Below are 17,855 nucleotides of genomic sequence, written 5' to 3'. Positions count from 1 at the left end.
GTAACAGCGCAGCCCCTTTTGAGTCGATTTATGAGGGGCCTACTACAACTTAAGCCCCCTCTACGGCCACCAGTCACTGATTGGACCTAAATGAGGTATTTACAAGACTCACTCACTCCCCGTTTGAGCCTTTGCACGCCTGCGATGTTAAATTTCCTACATAGAAAGTTCTCTTCCTAGTAGCCATTACATCTGCTCAAAGGGTTACTGAGTTACAAGACTTGTCACATACTCACCCTAAATTCCTTCCCAGGTGGTTACTTACTTTCACTTGAATCAAGTCTATAGTCGTGCCCACATTTTTCCCCAGGCCTCACTCTCACAGGGCGAGAGAGTTTTACCACACCTTGGACTGTAAACGTGCACTTGCATTTTACCTAGATCGCACTGCAGTCCAGAGGAAGTCCACCCAACTCTGTTTCTTTCGATAAAAACAAAGGGAGTTGCAGTGGGCAAACAGACTCTCTCCAATTGGCTAGCAGACTGTATTGAATTCTGCTATGAAAAAGCAGGCCTTCTCCAGGGACGAATGAAGGCGCACTCAGTGAGAGCCATGGCCACCTCAGTAACACACTCTCGTTCAGTACTGATTGCTGAGATCTGTAAAGTTGCAACATGGAGCTCTCTTCACACATTTGCAGCACGTTACTGCCTGGACAAGGAAGGACGACAGGACTCTGCCTTTGGCCAATCTGTCTTAAAGAACTTATTCCAGTATAATCCCAACTCCTTCCACATCCATTTGCTGTGATTTTCAGGCTACCTCATTTTTCCCTACACCAGTTATTGTGCCTGTTGCACAAATTGTACGCTGTTGGTCCAAACAAATATGTCAGCCTGTAGTTTGCTAATCACCCACATATGAGGACTACTATCCTGCTTGTCCTGGGAAAAAGCAGAGTTGCTTACCTGTAACAGGTGTTCTCCCAGGAGCAGCAGGATGTAGTCCTCACGAAACCCCACCTGCCACACCCCCGCGGAGTGGGTCCAAAATGTTTATTTTATTTTTTCGCTTGCACCTTTTGCTACAAACGAGACTGAAGGGAGACCCCCTGTGGCTACAGGGATTATGGCATGCTCAGTGTGCCAGTCAAAAGTTCTAGAAACTTGACAGAAAGTTTTCCTGATAGGGCGATGTCTACTGACGTCACCCCGGTGTGATGGACTACATCCTGCTGTCCTGGGAGAACGCCCTGCTTTACAGGTAAGCATCTCTGCTTTCGTCTGATTTAGTTGTAAGTGTGCCACATACTAACTTCTGGATGTGCCCCCTAGATCCTTTCTATTATCCGGAAAGAGTATGTACCGATTCCACTTTTCCCGTTCTAGACCTCTCCCTCACGATTTGAAACCACCTCTATCATATCCCCCCTCAGCTGTAAAATGACTAATTCCTTTGCTGAAGTTCAATATATTGCCCTGTTTAGTGGGTCTCATAAGGTAGCTTCTAAATCCTCTGTAGCCAGAGTGGATTAAGAATCTGTTGGGTTCATATGACTTTCATATGACTATAGGTTCCAGAAGGGTTAAGAGTACATTTAATGAGAGCACAGGCAAGCTTCCTCCTGGGGGATGAATGTAGGGTGATTTCTTGAGTGGATAATTACAAGGCAGTGACTTAGTAGCTATTGCATTCTTTGCTAAACATTACTGCTTGAATGTCTGGGTGAGGAGTGATGCTGTTTTTTGAGCGGGGTTCTTGAGAGCAGCCTTTTCCACTGAGTATGAGGGAAGCTTGATTATATCAGTTATTTGGATTGGTATGGCAAGATGTGTAAGGAGAAATTTTATTTTGCCTGATAATTTTGAATTCTGCCATACCAGTCCAGAATTCCACCAGGTTGATCTAGGCTGGCAAAAGTATAATTACAACAATGTATTTGTTCAGAGAACAAAAGAGAGTAAGATCTGTTAGTCCCCTTTATTCTTCTGCCTTCCCTTCCCAAAGGGTAGAAGAATGAGAGAAGGCCTTGGAGTTGCTTCTATATCTAAAACGTTAATTATAAAAATTATTACTTGCTTGCTGTTCTCATGATTAGTTAATTAGCTAACAAGGTTTACTGCTGCACCTGAACACGAACTCAAAGTGATTTCATGGAAAACTTGTAGTTATGCCTCCATACTAACAGTGGCATAACTTGACTGTACTGGTATGGCAGGATTCAGGAAAAGGAAATTATATGGTAAGATATTTCTCCTTTTTTATTTCTTACACCTTTTACATAGTTGAGAAAATCTATAGGTAAAATTAGATATTTCCATGTATGTACCCAGATCAGGCCAGACTCCTGGGTTTTGCTTCCCCTCCAGATTTACTGACACTGCCACAAAACACAAGGTGCCACTGTAGTCCCTCAGTATTTCTCTGTCTGCAGCAGATGGTGGAGGTGCAAAGCCTGCAGTCTGAGATTGGAAAAATAAAAGAGAAACTTTAGGAGAAGGAGAGACTTGCCTCCCAAAGAGTGTTAGGTCCTGGTGGGGCCATCCCCACTGGTCTTTGAGGTGGACGAGCAGGGGTTGTACTGCAGGGCAGAAAACTGGTGGCTCCAGTCCCTCGCCCTGCAGTACAGACAGAGCCTGATGCCATTCTTCTTCAGGGAAGTAGTTTGTGTGGCTTGATTACAGTTTAATTAAGGTTTAAAAAAAAAAAAAAAAAGTAGAGGGCGATGGGGGCTTTGCTGTGTAGAGGCAAGCCTTCCTCTGACTTCTCCTTGCTGAAATTTCTCTGCTCGGGCAGCTTGAATTTTGTGAGTTTTAAGAAAATCCAGTGGTGCTTTAGTTGCACGGCTCGGTGTCCATTTGTAATGCCAAAAGGATTGTGCTGCACAGCTTGTGGAGCCGCACTCGATGGCTGATGTTCCCGGTGCCTCTCTAGGGGAGAGGGCACTTTGGGGGACAATCGCAGTGGTTTAGACCAGGCGCCGCGAGCCTGGAAGGCACTCTCCAGCGGTACAGCTTGTAGATGATGACCCCTTTCCGCTAAGCGCGGGAATGGCAGTCATTTTGTCTGCCTTCATGGCTACTTCGTGGGCCACGGAGGGGGAGGGGGATTTCCCTCCTCCTTTATCTCTGGTAGGTTAGAACCTCTGGGGGAGGTCAGGACACTGAGGGGCTTCTTTTAAGGAGTGAGGAAGATCTCCTGGAGGACTTGGATTCCTCCTCCTCCTTTCCTCTGATTTTGTCCTGTTGTTGCACAGGGCTTACAAGGCAAGGAAAGCTGTGGGGGTGGTGTAGACCTGAGTAAGGGGCTTCAGTGTGTCCAAGGCCAGCAAAGAGGACTAGGCCTTCTCAGGCTGCGGGTGCAACCAGGGTCCGGCAAGTCGCAGGGGCCCCGGCTATGATGACCGCTGCGGAAAGCCCCTCTGAGGAATCAGAAACGGAGGATCTGCCAGCGCAGGACCCACTGGAGTCGGATCTGGTATTGGCGTTTCAGGATTTGGACCAGGTGCGGGCGAAGGTCCCAGCTGTGGAAAAATATGATCCCAAGGTGGTTTGGCTGTTCCATAAGGAGGAACTGGGACCCCTGATTCCCGCGGTTCTGGAAGAACTGGGTATAAAGCTCCTATGAGAGGGATCAAGAAGAAGTGAACCCGGTCATGGATGGCCTTCAGGCTCCAACAAGATCTTTTCCGTTCCACAAGTCAGTCAGCAAGTTGTTTTTAGGGAGTGGGAACTCTCGAGACCGGCTTGAAGGTTGACTGGGCCATGGATAAGTTGTATCCTTTGCTTGAGCTCCTGAAGGTCCTTAAAGCCCTTGACCCAGAACTGAATTTCAAAAAACACATCGCAATGAAAATCAAAGAGGATTCTACAAACTATTAATTCTCAAACGCCTCAAACCAGTCCTAAACCAACCCAAATTCAGAACCATTCTACAATCCCTGATCTTTACAATCTTTGATTATTCCAATTCACTTCTGTTAGACCTGCCCAAAACAACCACATGCCCACTTCAAATATTACAGAATGCCACAGCTAGAATCCTCACCGGCCACAAAAAAAATGGATCACATCACCCCTGTACTAAAAGAACTGCACTGGCTACCTGTGGAAAAAAGAATAGAATACAAAGTACTATCCATTTTTCACAAATCAATACATAACAATGAAAGCGACTGCCTAAACACCATAACACAATCCTGAACGTAACACAAGATCAACAAACAAAGCCCTGCTAGCTATCCCCTCGGTCTCATCCGCCAATCTTACCACAGTAAGAGAAAGAGCAATCTCAATAGTCGGTCCACATCTCTGGAATACCCTACCAGAAAACATAAGACTACAAAACAACACAAAAATATTTTTAAAACTACTAAAACTTGGTTATTCCGACAAGCCTACAAAGATGGAATAGGGTAAACAATTCAATGTCATCTTGCCCTATTCAATAAATATATTCATCGTTAAAACACTATATTTCCTAGCGTGTAGCAGATGGACTCAAAACAAATGGGTATAGTGTGCTCGTGCTAGCAGTGGAGACTGATCTGACGTCAGCACGGGTACATATACCCCCACAGGAAGTGAAGCAATTCAGTAATTTCCGTCTCCAAAGCAGTTTGGAGCTACCCCAACGCTCGCTGAGCGTGTTTTCCAAATTCTATCGACTAAATTCATAGAAGAAATCTACTGAAGACGAGCCCCGCACTCCTGTGGGTGATACCAGGCGGTCACTCACCCAGTTGAGTTTCCCGAGCTGACTTCCGTGGTCCCTCGGAGGTAAGAGCCTCGGTCCGGTGGCCGGTTCACGGCAGGGACCCAGCCCCCAAGTGAGAAGGGCGCGGCTTGGCCCCCGAGCGGTTCGGGTGCGGCCTAGAGGCAGCCTCAGTCCCGGCATGGACTTGGTCCCCGAGCGGTTCGGGCGCGGCCTAGAGGCAACGGGTGCACTTCCTTAAGCGCGGCGTGAAGGTATTCCCCTCTCCCCCCTGCAGCTGGAGACCCGCCCGGGTCGCAAGCCGGGAGGGCGCCGAAGACAAGGTAAGGCGCGTACATCTTTACTTGGTCTCCGAGGAAGTGTGGACTAACTGGGCCTGCCTACGAGGCCGCCCGCCTGGGAGGTCGCCATTTTTGCCTACCTACTTTTCTTTTCTAATTAAACGCACGTTGTTCGCGATAGGCGCACGTTGTAGCGCATGCGATAGGCGCATGTTCTTTGAGCACACGATAGGCGCATGTTAGCGCACGCTACTAGAATACGCACACATATGCTAAGACGCTCGTTATAGGCGCACATTTATGAGACGCTCGTTGGTAGGCGCACATTTAGAAGACGCCTGCTATAGGCGCACATTTAGAAGACGCCGTTCATAGGCCGCACTGTTTATAAGACGCCTGCTATAGGCGCACATTTAGAAGACGCCCGTGTCATAGGCGCACTGTTTTATAAGACGCCTGCTATAGGCCGCACATTTAGAAGACGCCCGTTCATAGGCGCACTGTTTATCAGACGGGCGCAGGCTGTTACACGCCCGTGTTAGGCGCATTTGAGGCAAATGGAGCATAAGAAGGCTTCTGCGTCCGCAGAGCTGGCAACCCCAGAATCAGGCATGAACGCTCTAAGCCTCTGCTCAGCATGCAATCTTAGAGCCACACAGAGCGAGGAAGCAGACTCCTATGTGCCCAATGTGAGGAAGCCATGGCGGTTCCAGGACAAGACCGGTCCCAGCCCAGTGGTTCCTTAGAGAACACTCCGGACTTAGGCCGCGGCGAGCAGCCAGGGAATCCGAGAGACCTGGTACCCCCTGCGGCCAGATCTGGCTTCGCTTTCCTGGGTGGAATTATTTAAGGGGATTCACGCCTTTGTCCAGATGCAGTCTGCTCCTCGGATGGGTCTTTCCGTCCCGGCTGATCCGGGCCCTGGACCCTCGAGACCTAGGCGCAGCCACTCACCACCCGACAGCCCCAATCATGGGGATTCGGATTATTCACAGGTAAGTGAGGAGCCCCCCCCGAAGAGAATGAACTTCCCTCTGAGATAGAACCATATCGGACCATGAGACGCTTCTTTCGGAGAGAAGATCTGCCGGTCCTGGTCTCACAATGCTTATCGGAGCTGGCCATTCTGGGCCAGGACCCCTCAAGGGTCCCTGTGCAGAACCCTCTGCTAGAGGACCTGCGCCAATCGGCTCACCACTTTCCCCTCCTACAAGCAGCACAGCAGCTAATCGAGCTGGAATGGAAGGCACCGGAGGCCTCATTCAAAGGGGGTCGGGCCTTGTCTGGAATGTACCCTCTAGATCCAACATCCAAGGAATTGCTGGCGTGCCCCAGGGTAGACGCCATAATTAATGCAATCGTGAAACGCACCACCATTCCGGTGGAGGGGGGAGCGCTCTCAAGGATGTGCATGACCGACGCATGGACACCATTCTGAAACAAGCCTTGAGGTAGCAGCCATGTCCCTTCGAATCGCGACTTGCTGCACCGTGGTGACGCGCTCCTGTTTATCACAGGCAAGAAACAACACCCCGGGAGAAGACATGGAATCGGCTCTCGCATTTCTCACAGACGCAGCCTCCGACCTCGTCCGTACAGCAGCCAAGGGAGTGTCCTCCTCAGTGGCAGCCAGAAGACAGCTTTGGCTACGCAACTGGGCGGCTGACTCGTCCTCCAAAACTCGACTCACAAGAATGCCCTTTAAGGGTTCCCTACTGTTCGGCAGCGACCTTGAGAATTGGGGCTAACTAAATGGGGTGCCTCTCTCCGTTACCCCGTCTACCGGAAGACAAGGTCAAGGAGGAGCCAGCGTCCTGTTTCCACACCATCCAGAGGTAGAAACTTGCAGTGCTTCAACCCTTACAGGTCTCGCTATCAAGCACCTCGTTCTCAGGCCAAGAATCAGCCCTTTCGGGCTAAGCACACCAAGAAGAGAACCGGCCCGGGTTCTGGCCCCGGCCGTAACCCACAATGACAATCAGCCAACCCATCCGAGGGTAGCAGCCATAGGGGGCAGGCTAACCCTCTTCTACCGCAGGTGGGTCCTCGCCATCATCCGGGAAGGATATTACCTGCATTTCTTTCGGCTTCCCCGAACAAGTTTGTGGAATCTCCTTGTTCGCCACTCAAGACAGTGGCACTAGAAGTGACCTTACAGAGGCTCCTGGCCCTGAAAGCCATAATCCCAGTACCTGCGGAAGAGGTGACTTCTGGGCATTATTCCATTTATTTCATAGTACCCAAGAAAGAGGGCACCTTCAGGCCCGTCCTGAACCTCAAGTCAGTCAATCGACACCTACGGGTCCCCAGCTTTCGCATGGAAACTCTACGGTCTGTCAAAAATTCAGTACAGCCAGGGGAGTTTCTCACCTCCCTAGATCTGTCGGAAGCCTACCTGCATATCCCAATCCATCGGGATCATCAGCGCTATTTACGCTTCAAAGTCCTAAATTAGCACTTCCAGTTCCAGGCTTTACCCTTCGGGTTAGCCACCGCACCGCGGATCTTTACCAAGGTAATAGTAGTAGTGGCAGCGGCACTCAGGAAGGAAGGAATTCTCATCCATCCCTACCTGGACGATTGGCTGATCAGGGCAAAGTCATCGGAGGAGAGTCACCGGGCAACCAACAGAGTTATAGCTCTTCTGGAAAGCCTAGGATGGGTAGTCAACATAAAGAAGAGTTCCCTACAGCCATCCCAGTTGCTGGAATACCTAGGAGTCCAATTCGACACCCAAGAAGACAAGGTCAGTCTGTCCTCCAAGAGACAGTCAAAACTCCGGAATCATCTGCAGGTCCTACTGAGCGCCAGCCAGCCCACAGCTCGGGATTATCTACAAGTCCTCGGCCTCATGGCATCCACTCTGGAGGTGGTGCCATGGGCGCAGGGCTCATATGAGACCATTGCAACGCGCCCTTCTATCTCGATGGAGTCCACGATCACAGGACTACACCATACGCCTGCCTCTACCAGCCAGAGTGCAGAATCAACTACGCTGGTGGTTACGGCCCGGCCACTTGAGCCGGGGGTCAAGAATGTCCTCCCCAACCTGGATTCTGCTCACCACAGATGCCAGCCTGAACGGATGCGCACTGCGAGGAGCTCACCACCCAAGGACGGTGGACCAGAGAAGAGTCAAGGTGGAATATCAACCGACTAGAGGCACGGGCAGTCAGGCTAGCATGCCTGCGATTTGCCCACAGACTTCGCAACAGAGCGGTCAGAGTGATGTCAGACAACGCCACCACAGTGGCATACATCAATCGACAGGGCGGCACCAGAAGCCAACAGGTGTCCCTAGAAATAACTCCCCTGATGATTTGGGCAGAGGCCAATCTTCAGGACATCTCCGCCGTACACATCGCCGGGAAGGACAACACTGCAGCAGACTTCCTCAGCAGAGAAAGCCTAACCCGGGAGAATGGCAGCTGTCACCCACAGCCTTTCAGATAATTGTGGATCACTGGGGGACGCCAGCCATGGACCTATTAGCAGACAGGTCCAATGCTCAAGTTCCCAGATATTTCAGCCGCAGGCGGGCTCCTCGAGCTCAGGGGATCGATGCCCTGGTACAGCCGTGGCCTCAGGGGATCCTACTATATGCATTTCCTCCATGTCCCCTGTTGGGCGCCATTGTTCACAGGATTCAGCGACACAGAGGTCTAGTTCTTCTAGTGGCCCCGGACTGGCTAAGAAGACCCTGGTACGCAGACATGAGAAGACTACTGGCAGGGAATCCTCTTCCTCTGCCTCCATACCGGGACCTGCTACGGCAAGGCCCCATTCTCCACGAGGATCCAGCTCAATTCTCTCTTACGGTCTGGCCATTGAGAGGGCTAGATTGAAGAAAAGAGGATATAGAAACATAGAAACATAGAAACATAGAAATGACGGCAGAAGAAGACCAAACGGCCCATCCAGTCTGCCCAGCAAGCTTCCCTCATTTCTTCTCCCATACTTATCTGCTTCTCTTAGCTCTTGGTTCTAATTCCCTTCCACCCCCGCCATTAATGTAGAGAGCGGTGGAGGAGCTGCATCCAAGTGAAATATCTAGCTTGATTAGTTAGAGGTAGTAGGAGTAGTAACCGCCGCAATAAGCAAGCTACACCCATGCTTATTTGTTTTTACCCAGATTATGTTATACAGCCCTTATTGGTTGTTTATCTTCTCCCCTGCTGTTGAAGCAGAGAGCTATGCTGGATATGCATCGAAAGTGAAGTATCAGGCACATTTGGTTTGGGGTAGTACCCGCCGTGACAAGCCAGCTACTCCCCGCTTTGTGAGTGTGAATCCTTTTTTCTTCTCCCCTGCGTTGAAGTTATGCTGGATATGCGTGAAGTATCAGTTTTTCTTTTCCCCTGCCGTTGAAGCAGAGAGCTATGCTGGAAATTCGTGATGTATCAGTCTTTCCTCCGATGCCGTTGAAGTAGAGAGCCATGCTGGATATGCGTCGAGAGTGAAGTATCAGGTACATTTGGTTTGGGTAGTAACCGCCGTAACAGCCAGCTACTCCCCGCTTTGTGAGTGCGAACCCTTTTTTCTTCTTCTCCCCTGCCGTTTAAGCAGAGAGCTCTGGCTGGATGTGTGAGTAACAGTTTTTCTTTTCCCCTGCTGTGAAGCAGAGAACTATGCCTGGATATGCATTGAAAGTGAAGGTATAGAATGGAGTGATCAGCTAGTTGAAAGGCTCAGGATAGAGGAATGTGGAGGTAGTAAATCTGGATATTTGGTTTGGGGTAGTAACCGCCGTAACAAGCCAGCTACTCCCGTCATTGTGAGTGCAAATCCTTTTTTCCACATTCCTCATTGCTGTTGAGATCTTAGAGTGATGTTGGAGTCACAGTAACCATGTGTATGTTTATTGACTAAGGGTATTGTCTCCAGCAGTAGCCATCATTCTGGCGAGTCACCCACTCTTCATTGGCGGCCTCTTGACTTTAATGGATCCACAGTGTTATCCACGCCCCTTTGAAGTCCTTCACAGTTCTGGTCTTCACCACTTCCCTCCGGAAGGGCATTCCAGGCATCCACCACCCTCTCCGTGAAGAAATACTTCCTGACATTGGTTCTGAATCTTCCTCCCTGGAGCTTCAAATCGTGACCCCTGGTTCTGCTGATTTTTTTCGGAGCCTTTTTTCGGAGCCTTTTTCGGAGCCAGTGATACACTCCTCCGAGCATGCAAGTTCTCCACATCACTAACATATATCAGGATCTGGAGAATTTTTGAAGCCTGGTGCGATTCTCACAGCACCAATTCGCATACCGCAAAGATTCCTATCATTTTGGACTTCCTGCAGGAGGGACTTCAGAAGGGTTTGTCCCTCAGCTCCATCAAGGTTCAGGTAGCAGCACTGTCTTGCTACGGTCCCAGGAGGGATGGCACTACCATTGCCAAGCACCCAGACGTTTCACGTTTCCTGAAAGGAGTCAAGTACATTCGCCCACCACTGAAGTGGCCAGTGCCCTTGTGGAACCTCAACCTAGTGTTGGAATTTCTAACGGGATCAGCCTTCAGGCCCCTTTGAGGCCTGTCGCTCCGTTTATTGACCTTGAAGATGGTGTTCTTGCTGGCTGTGTGTTCAGCACAGCCGCATCTCAGAGCTACAAGCACTATCCTGTCGTGATCCATTCCTCAGAATCACTCCAGAGGCCATCCATCTTCGTACAGTTTCCATCCTTTTTACCCCAAAGTGTCTCACACTTTCAACCTCAACCAAACCATATCCTTGCCTACCATGGAAGGTTGAAGAAATCGGAAGAAGGTCGAATCCTACGTCATCTCGACATCAGCAGACTGTTGTCCAGATAACCTGGAAAATGTCAGAAGCAGTACGAAAGGACGGACCACCTGTTTGTCCTGCACAACAGGAAGAAGCAAGGAGAAGCGGCCCAGCGGCCGACCATCGCCGCTGGATTAAAGAAGTTATCAAGGCAGCCTACGTAGAGGCAGGAAAACCACCACCTCTACAGGTCAAGGCTCATTCTACCAGAGCACAATCAGCCTCTTGGGCAGAAGCTAAGCTGCTGTCGCCTGCAGAGAGATGCAAAAGCGGCGACGTGGTCCTCCCCCCCCATACCTTCTCCAGATTCTACCGTCTGGACGTTCAGGCCAGGGAGGACGCCGCATTTGCGAGGGCGATCCTACACGGTCCTCGGGCAGCCTCCCGCCCAGTCCGGGAGTAGCTTTTGTACATCCCATTTGTTTTGAGTCCATCTGCTACACGCTAGGAAATGTAAGATTACTTACCTGGTAATCTCCTTTTACTTAGTGTATGCAGATGGACTCAGCATCCCGCCCGGCTGCCCGGTATACATGGGGATTCGCTGACTCACGATAAGCCATGTTTTGCTTATATAGGGCTTCCACCCTGCCGGGTGTCGACGCCTTCCGGTTTGAGAACTCTGGCGGTCTCCAGCTACCATCAATTGGTCAGGGTAATCCTGTTGATTAATCGATCGGTCAGTACACATATAGCTATAAAGCTTTGCAAGGAAGATTACTGAATTGCTTCACTTCCTGTGGGGGTATATGTACCCCGTGCTGACGTCAGATCCGTCTCCAACTGCTAGCATGAGCACACTATACCCATTTGTTTTGAATCCATCTGTCTACACTAAGGAAAAGGGAGATTACCAGGTAAGTAATCTAACATTACCCAATTTCTTTTACCTCCCCTATATATTTATTTATATATTTACTTATTTTATTATTTTTATATACGGACATTCAATTAGAAATATCACACCGGTTTACAGTCAGGTACTGTAGGTATTTCCCTATCCCCTAAGGGCTTACAATCTAAGTTTTATACCTGGGACTGTGGAGGGTAAAGTGACTTGCCCAAGGTCGCTAAGGGCCATATTTAGTTGGTTACAAAGAAGGGGAAGGAGGGTTAGTTTGAGTGTTGGTTTCAATATACATTGGCTATTTATCATTATACATTGGCTATTTTTCATTGTAATCAGTTGTTTCATTGTACTCAGTTTGTTTTTCACTTGTAAAATATAATCAATCTGTTACATTACATCACTGTTAACCCTCTAAAACGTAGGCTGTTATAGTTACTAAATCATTCTTCCATAGTTATTATTGTAAACCGTTTGCCTGTTCATGTAAACTGTTGTTATACCTGTAAACCAGAGTGAAGGCCTTGCGCCAAACTTCGGTATATAAAAGCATACAAATAAATAAAGTGGATGCATTGATTTCAGCTGTTACTAAGAAAACGACTATTCTACAGCTCTGAAGGACCTTCAGGATAGGAAGCTGGAAGTACACCTCCAGAAGATCTTTGAGGTGGCTGTGTATAGCAGTTTTATGGTAAGGGCGGGCCTGCGCTGGGTGCAGCAGTTGCAAGCAGACAAGTCCTTATCTGACTCTGAGGCAGAGCAGTTGGAAGCTATGGTGGCCTGTGGAGCTGATGCGTTGTATGACCTTGGCAGGACTTCGTCCAGGGACCATGATGTTGGTGGTTTTGGCCCAAAGACTCCTCTGGTTGAGGAATTGGTTGATTGATGTTTCATCCAAGTCTCAGTTGGGAGCGTTATCCTTTAAGGGAAGTTGCTCTTTGGTCAGGATGGAGGAGATGATCAAGCTTCTCAGGGAGAATAAGGGACATAAACTGCCTGAGATAAGCCGAAAGGAAAAAGTGTCTTTTCCTTCACACTCTCACTTTAGAGGGAATAGGCGGTTTCGGCCTCAAGAGTTTCAGGTGGTGCCTAAAGGCAATCCTCGGGAAAGCAAACATCCTGGAATTGGTCCTTTCGTGGGCGAGAGCTGGCTCCTCCCAGGGTGGCGGTGGAGCTAAATCTGCTCAGTGAGGCGATGCCGGTCCATTCCTCGGTTCCAGTGATAGGGGATTGGTGGCTCTTTTCTACGAGGAGTTGGTCAAGATCATGTCAGACCAGTGGGTCTTAAGTGTGATAGAACAAGGTTACGCTTTAGAATTTGCTCACCCACTAAGAGACTTGTTCATGGTCTCCCAGTGTATTTACAAGGAAAAGAAGTTAACAGTGCAGGAAACCATCTATCATCTCTGCATGCTGGGAGCCCATTGTTCCAGTTCCCCTGGAGGAATAAGGGACAGCCCGCTATTCCATTTATTTTATTTATTCATTGATTTATAAACCATCAATCTGTGGGGACAATCTTAACAGTGTACAAAGTTATAACAATAAACATTACAGTTGCAATATAAAAATGATAAAAAGAATAAATAAAAAAACAAGAGGCATACAAAGTAAAAAGCATATAAAAGACGACTAAAAGCATACAAAGTCCCCTCTTTCTTGGGGACTTCATAGTCCCCAAGAAAGAGGGCACATTTCACCCAATCCTGGTTTTAAAAAGGGTGAACATGACTCTAAAGGTTCCTCTGCTTTCAGTGATTGTGTCTATGCACAAGGGAGGGAGTACCTGGTGTCTCTGGATTTGACCAAAGCGTACCATCAAAGATATCTAAGGTTCATGGTTCTGGGAGAACATTTTCAGTTTTGCACCCTTCCATTCAGTCTGGCAATGGTGCTGAGGACCTTCACCAAGGTGATGGCTGTGGCTCACCAGAGGGACAGTGTCCTGGTTCATCTCTATCTGGACGACTGGATGATTCAAGTGAAGGCAGTGGACTTACTCCTCCGGAACCTATCATTGGGATGGATAGTCCAACAGGTTTTGGAATTTCTGGGGGGGGGCACATTTCAATACCAAGGTAGGGGAAGGCTTTTCTCACCGAAGAGCGGATTTCCAGATTACAAGCTCAAGTTTGTGGATTGTTGGAAAACAGGTGCCCAAGGTTTGGGATTACTTGCAGGTTCTCAGGTCTATGGCTTCTACTTTGGAGTTGGTTCCATGGGCATTTGATCATATGAGGCCTCTACATTCGGCTTTACTATCCCGCTGGGACTTGTTTTCGGAGCAGTTTCACCTGCCGCTTCCTCTTACGGAGTTTGTCACGGCCAGGCTCGTTCCTGACAAGTTGAGGCAGGGTGTGGATCTGGAAGTTCCGGTTTGGATGATCATTACCACCAATGCCAGTGTCTCTGGATGGGGAGCAGTGTCTCAGGACCAGTCCGTACAGGGGCAGTGATCAATGGAGAGACGAGAGCGGTGCGTTTGACACTACAGGCTTTTCTGCCCCTGTTGAGGGGGAAACCGGTGAGAGTCTTGTCGGACAATGCGATGATGATGGCTTACATCAACTGCCAGGGTGGCACAAAAGTTGAGTGGTGGCCCAGGAAGCCCGGGAACTGCTCAGCTGGGCAGAGCAACATCTAGCGCTGTTAGTGGCCTCTCACATAGGGGGCATGGACAACTAGCAAGCAGATTTTCTGAGCTGACAACAACTGGACCCCAGAAAGTGGGAGCTGTCAAGAGGAAGCGATATACCACCTCAGTCTAAGATGGGGCAGGCCTCACATGGATCTGATGGCAACTTTCCACAATGCCAAGGCCTCACAGTTCTTCAAAGAAGGGAACAGGGATCAGAAGGGATGGATGCCTTAGTTCTGCCTTATCCGAAAAATACGTCCTTCTGAATGTGTTTCCACCTTGGCCTCTAGTGGGAAAGTCTTATGACACATAGAGGTCCATCCAGGCGACGTGATCCTTGTAGCGCCGGAGTGGCCGAGGAGACCTTGGTTTGCCGACTTGATAAAACTAGCAGCTAGCTCATCTGCCAAATCTTCTACGTCAAGGCCCCATATTTTCAGATCAGGCTGGCCACTTTTGTCTAGCGGCTTGGCTTTTGAGAGGGAGTGAATATGGAATAAGGGTTATTCTGAAGGAGTCATGGCTATTCTTTTGCAGTCTAGGAAGACTTCCACCTCCTTTAGCCTATGTGAGGGTATGGAGAGTTTTTGAGCCCTGGTGTACAGAGCAAGGTGTTGAGCCTATGCAAGCCTCTGTAAAATGGCCTGGTCAAGAGTTTATCCTTTAATTCCCTCAGGGTTCAGGTGGCGACTTTGGGCTATCTTCGAGGGAAGGTTCGGAGGAGGGTCTCTAGCTGCACATCCAGATGTGGTGCACTGTCTCCGGGGAGCAAAGCATTCGTGTCCTCTGGTTAAGAATCCTTGTCCCTCCTGGAGCCTTACCATAGTCCTTAAAAGCATGTGTACAACTCTGTTTGAACCTTTAAAACAGGCTACAATAAAAGATCTCACTTTGAAGGTGGTTTCTTGGTGGCAATTTGTTCGGTTCATAGGATTTCGGAGCTTCAGGCCTTGTTATGCAGAGAGCCTTTTTTGAGGTTTTCGGATTCCGGGGTATCCTTGAAGATGGTTCCTTCCTTTCTGCCGAAGGTAGTCCCATCATTCCACTTAAATCAGTCAGTGGAGCTCTGGTCCTTCCCCAACTTGGATCCTACTACGCCTCAGGCCAAAGGTTTGCGACGTTTGGATGTGAAGCGTGCATTGTTGCAATACCTTGATATAATAACAACTTCCACTTTATCGGATCATATTTTTATGCTATGGAGTGATACAAAAAAGGGTCATAAGGCATCAGCCACAATTGTCCAGTGGTTGAAACAGGCTATTTGCTCCACGTATATTTTGCCAGGGTCACCCTGTCCCAGAGGGTTTAAGGGCTCATTCTACCTGTTCTAGGCAGCCTCCTGGGCTGAGTGTCAGCAAGTTTTGCTGCAAGAAATCTGTAGAGCAGCTACTTGAAAATCTTTGCGCACTGGATGTCCAGGCCCCAGAGACCATGGCTTTTGGTGAGAGTGTGCTTCGAGCGGGACTCTCAAGGTCCTGCCCTGTTTAGGGAAGCTTTGGTATACCCCAGGAGTCTAGACTGATCTGGGTACATACAGGGAAAGGAAAATTGGTTCTTACCTGCTAATTTTTATTCCTGTAGTATCACAGATCAGTCCAGAGTCTCGCCCACTGGAGGAAAGGGAAATTTGGAGAGTCCGCTCAATCTGTTGTTGTAATTACTCTGAAGAATGGCATAGGTTTTTCTTAGTCCTACACGGGTTTTTGTGGGTGCCGTTATCTGTTCCAGGTTTCCACTTCCCACTGCTCGTTCAGGTGGTGTGTGTTAGTTTTTGTATTGGTATTTGTTCTATTTTTTGGCTTGGGTACAGATCAATACCGAGGGACTGCAGGTGGCACCTCGTGTTATGTGGCAGTGTCAGTAAAACTTTCTCTGTCTCCATCTGCTGGAGGGGAGGCAAAACCCAGGAGTCTGGACTGATCTATGGTACTACAGGAACAAAAATTAACAGGAAAGAACCAATTTTCCTATTTGAATTTGATCTCTTCTCTTATCAGGGAGCAATAGAAAGCAATCAAATGGGCCATCTGCCACTACTTCAGGAGAGTGTTTGTGACATTAGTACATGGCCTGGAAAATTCATGAAATTACTTATTTCTTTCATTCAGAACATCCGAAAGTATTTACTCACCGAAGCTAGAGAGAAGAACCATCCAGAGTTCCTTCAGGGTTGGCAGACTGCTGTTACAAAGGTAACACTAATGCTTTACATTCCTTGCACACATCATTCATGCATTATGACAGAAGAAATGAGGGTTAATTTGTGACTAAACATTGCAGCTCACTGATGTTAAGCCCTCAATATTGCTCTTTAAGACCTTAAAAATTGTGTAGAAATTTTGAAGTAATGTTGGAAGACTAGAGGCTTGTGTGGGCACTGGATAATTGCTGCAGTAGAAGTAGCTGTGTGAGTGGCACTGAGGTTGAGTACTGCAGTTTCAGGCTCTGCTGAATCCTCTTGAAAGCTTTATCTCCACTCTAACCTATGCTGTCGACAGTTGACTATAATATATGATATGATATGTTTGACTTGTGGACTTAGAAGCCAGGTACCTGCTAATGTGTGAAGGTCTCCCCAGTAGTGTGTTTAGTACGCAATATAAACCATGAAATAAAGGATATTTTTATTGTACTATGTAAACATAAAACTTGAGTAACAGCCTCTGTTAATTAGTGATTAATGAGCTAATGATTTTTCATTCAGTGAGTTTCCAAAAATGGCAGCACATCAGAAAATCCTTACTGAAACTGCAGTTATGAATCTGTACTGAGCACTTCCCCCTCTCTCTTCTTTTTTCCCTTTTCTTCAAGTGCATTCCACAACAGAAAAATGACAGTGACTGTGGAGTATTTGTGCTCCAGGTAAGATTTTACAGAACTCACTTCATCTTCAGTAATGAGTGATAGATGAAACTGCTTTTATAAATTGGGTTCCCACCATCACCTTCTTGTTTCTTAGTACTGCAAGTGCCTCGCCTTAGACCAGCCTTTTCAGTTCTCCCAAGATGATATGCCCCGAGTAAGGAAGAGGATTTACAAGGAGCTGTGTGAATGCCGACTAACAGACTAACCCTCCTGGACTTGTGAAAGAATTCAAGCTCGTCGTCGCATACTTGAATTTCTGAATGCTTCCATTGCTTTCATGTTCAATTTGCTAGGTGCAGCTTATAAGGTTTACCTCAGCTTTCTTATTTTTTGGGCCATGCTGCTGCAACAGCTGGAACCAGCTATGTTCCCCGTGTCTGCTTACCTTTTCTTAGTTTTTTTGTGTTTTTCTGGTATTTAATATTTATTATGTAAGCATGCATCTAAGCAAAAAGCATGCAATAAAGGGGAAAAGTTTATATTAGACTTGGTGCACCTTCTGACATGTAGATAGAAATTATGACCTGCAGGTGTAAATTTGTCTAAATATAAAAGATGCCAAACTTTTTCTTTTCTGATGTATTAATGCAAAGAGGGTTTGAGTTATGGCTGAATGCAACATCTTAGTTTTTGATGACATGGGGGTTTATGCTATGAATTCTGCTTTCCACTCACTGTATTGGCAAGGGACACGTCCCGTGGATTGCTATTGAAATAGAGGCCTGGAAGCCCCGAGGGACTGATCTATGCTAAAAAAAAAAAAAAAAAATTCTAAAATCATAAA

At 47.9% G+C, this 17,855-nt stretch overlaps 1 protein-coding gene across 4 annotated transcripts in view; it reads left to right on the top strand.

Moving 5' to 3' along the window:
• LOC115098813 (sentrin-specific protease 5-like) overlaps positions 1-17,855 on the top strand; it is a 103,656-nt gene extending 85,801 nt beyond the window's left edge. For 3 of the 4 annotated variants that reach the window (XM_029615787.1, XM_029615789.1, XM_029615790.1), the window contains 3 exons: positions 16,315-16,398; positions 17,018-17,068; positions 17,166-17,855. In XM_029615787.1, coding sequence (XP_029471647.1) covers positions 16,315-16,398; positions 17,018-17,068; positions 17,166-17,276 — 246 coding nt within the window. In that variant the 3' untranslated portion in view covers positions 17,277-17,855. The remainder of the gene's footprint in view (positions 1-16,314; positions 16,399-17,017; positions 17,069-17,165) is intronic. The other variant, XM_029615788.1, reaches the window with a different exon arrangement.

The sequence above is a fragment of the Rhinatrema bivittatum genome, chromosome 9 (genome assembly GCF_901001135.1).
Source record: "Rhinatrema bivittatum chromosome 9, aRhiBiv1.1, whole genome shotgun sequence".
Lineage (NCBI taxonomy): Eukaryota > Metazoa > Chordata > Amphibia > Gymnophiona > Rhinatrematidae > Rhinatrema > Rhinatrema bivittatum.
Note: the sequence above shows the minus strand (reverse complement) of the source record. Positions and strands in the feature narration are given on the sequence as shown.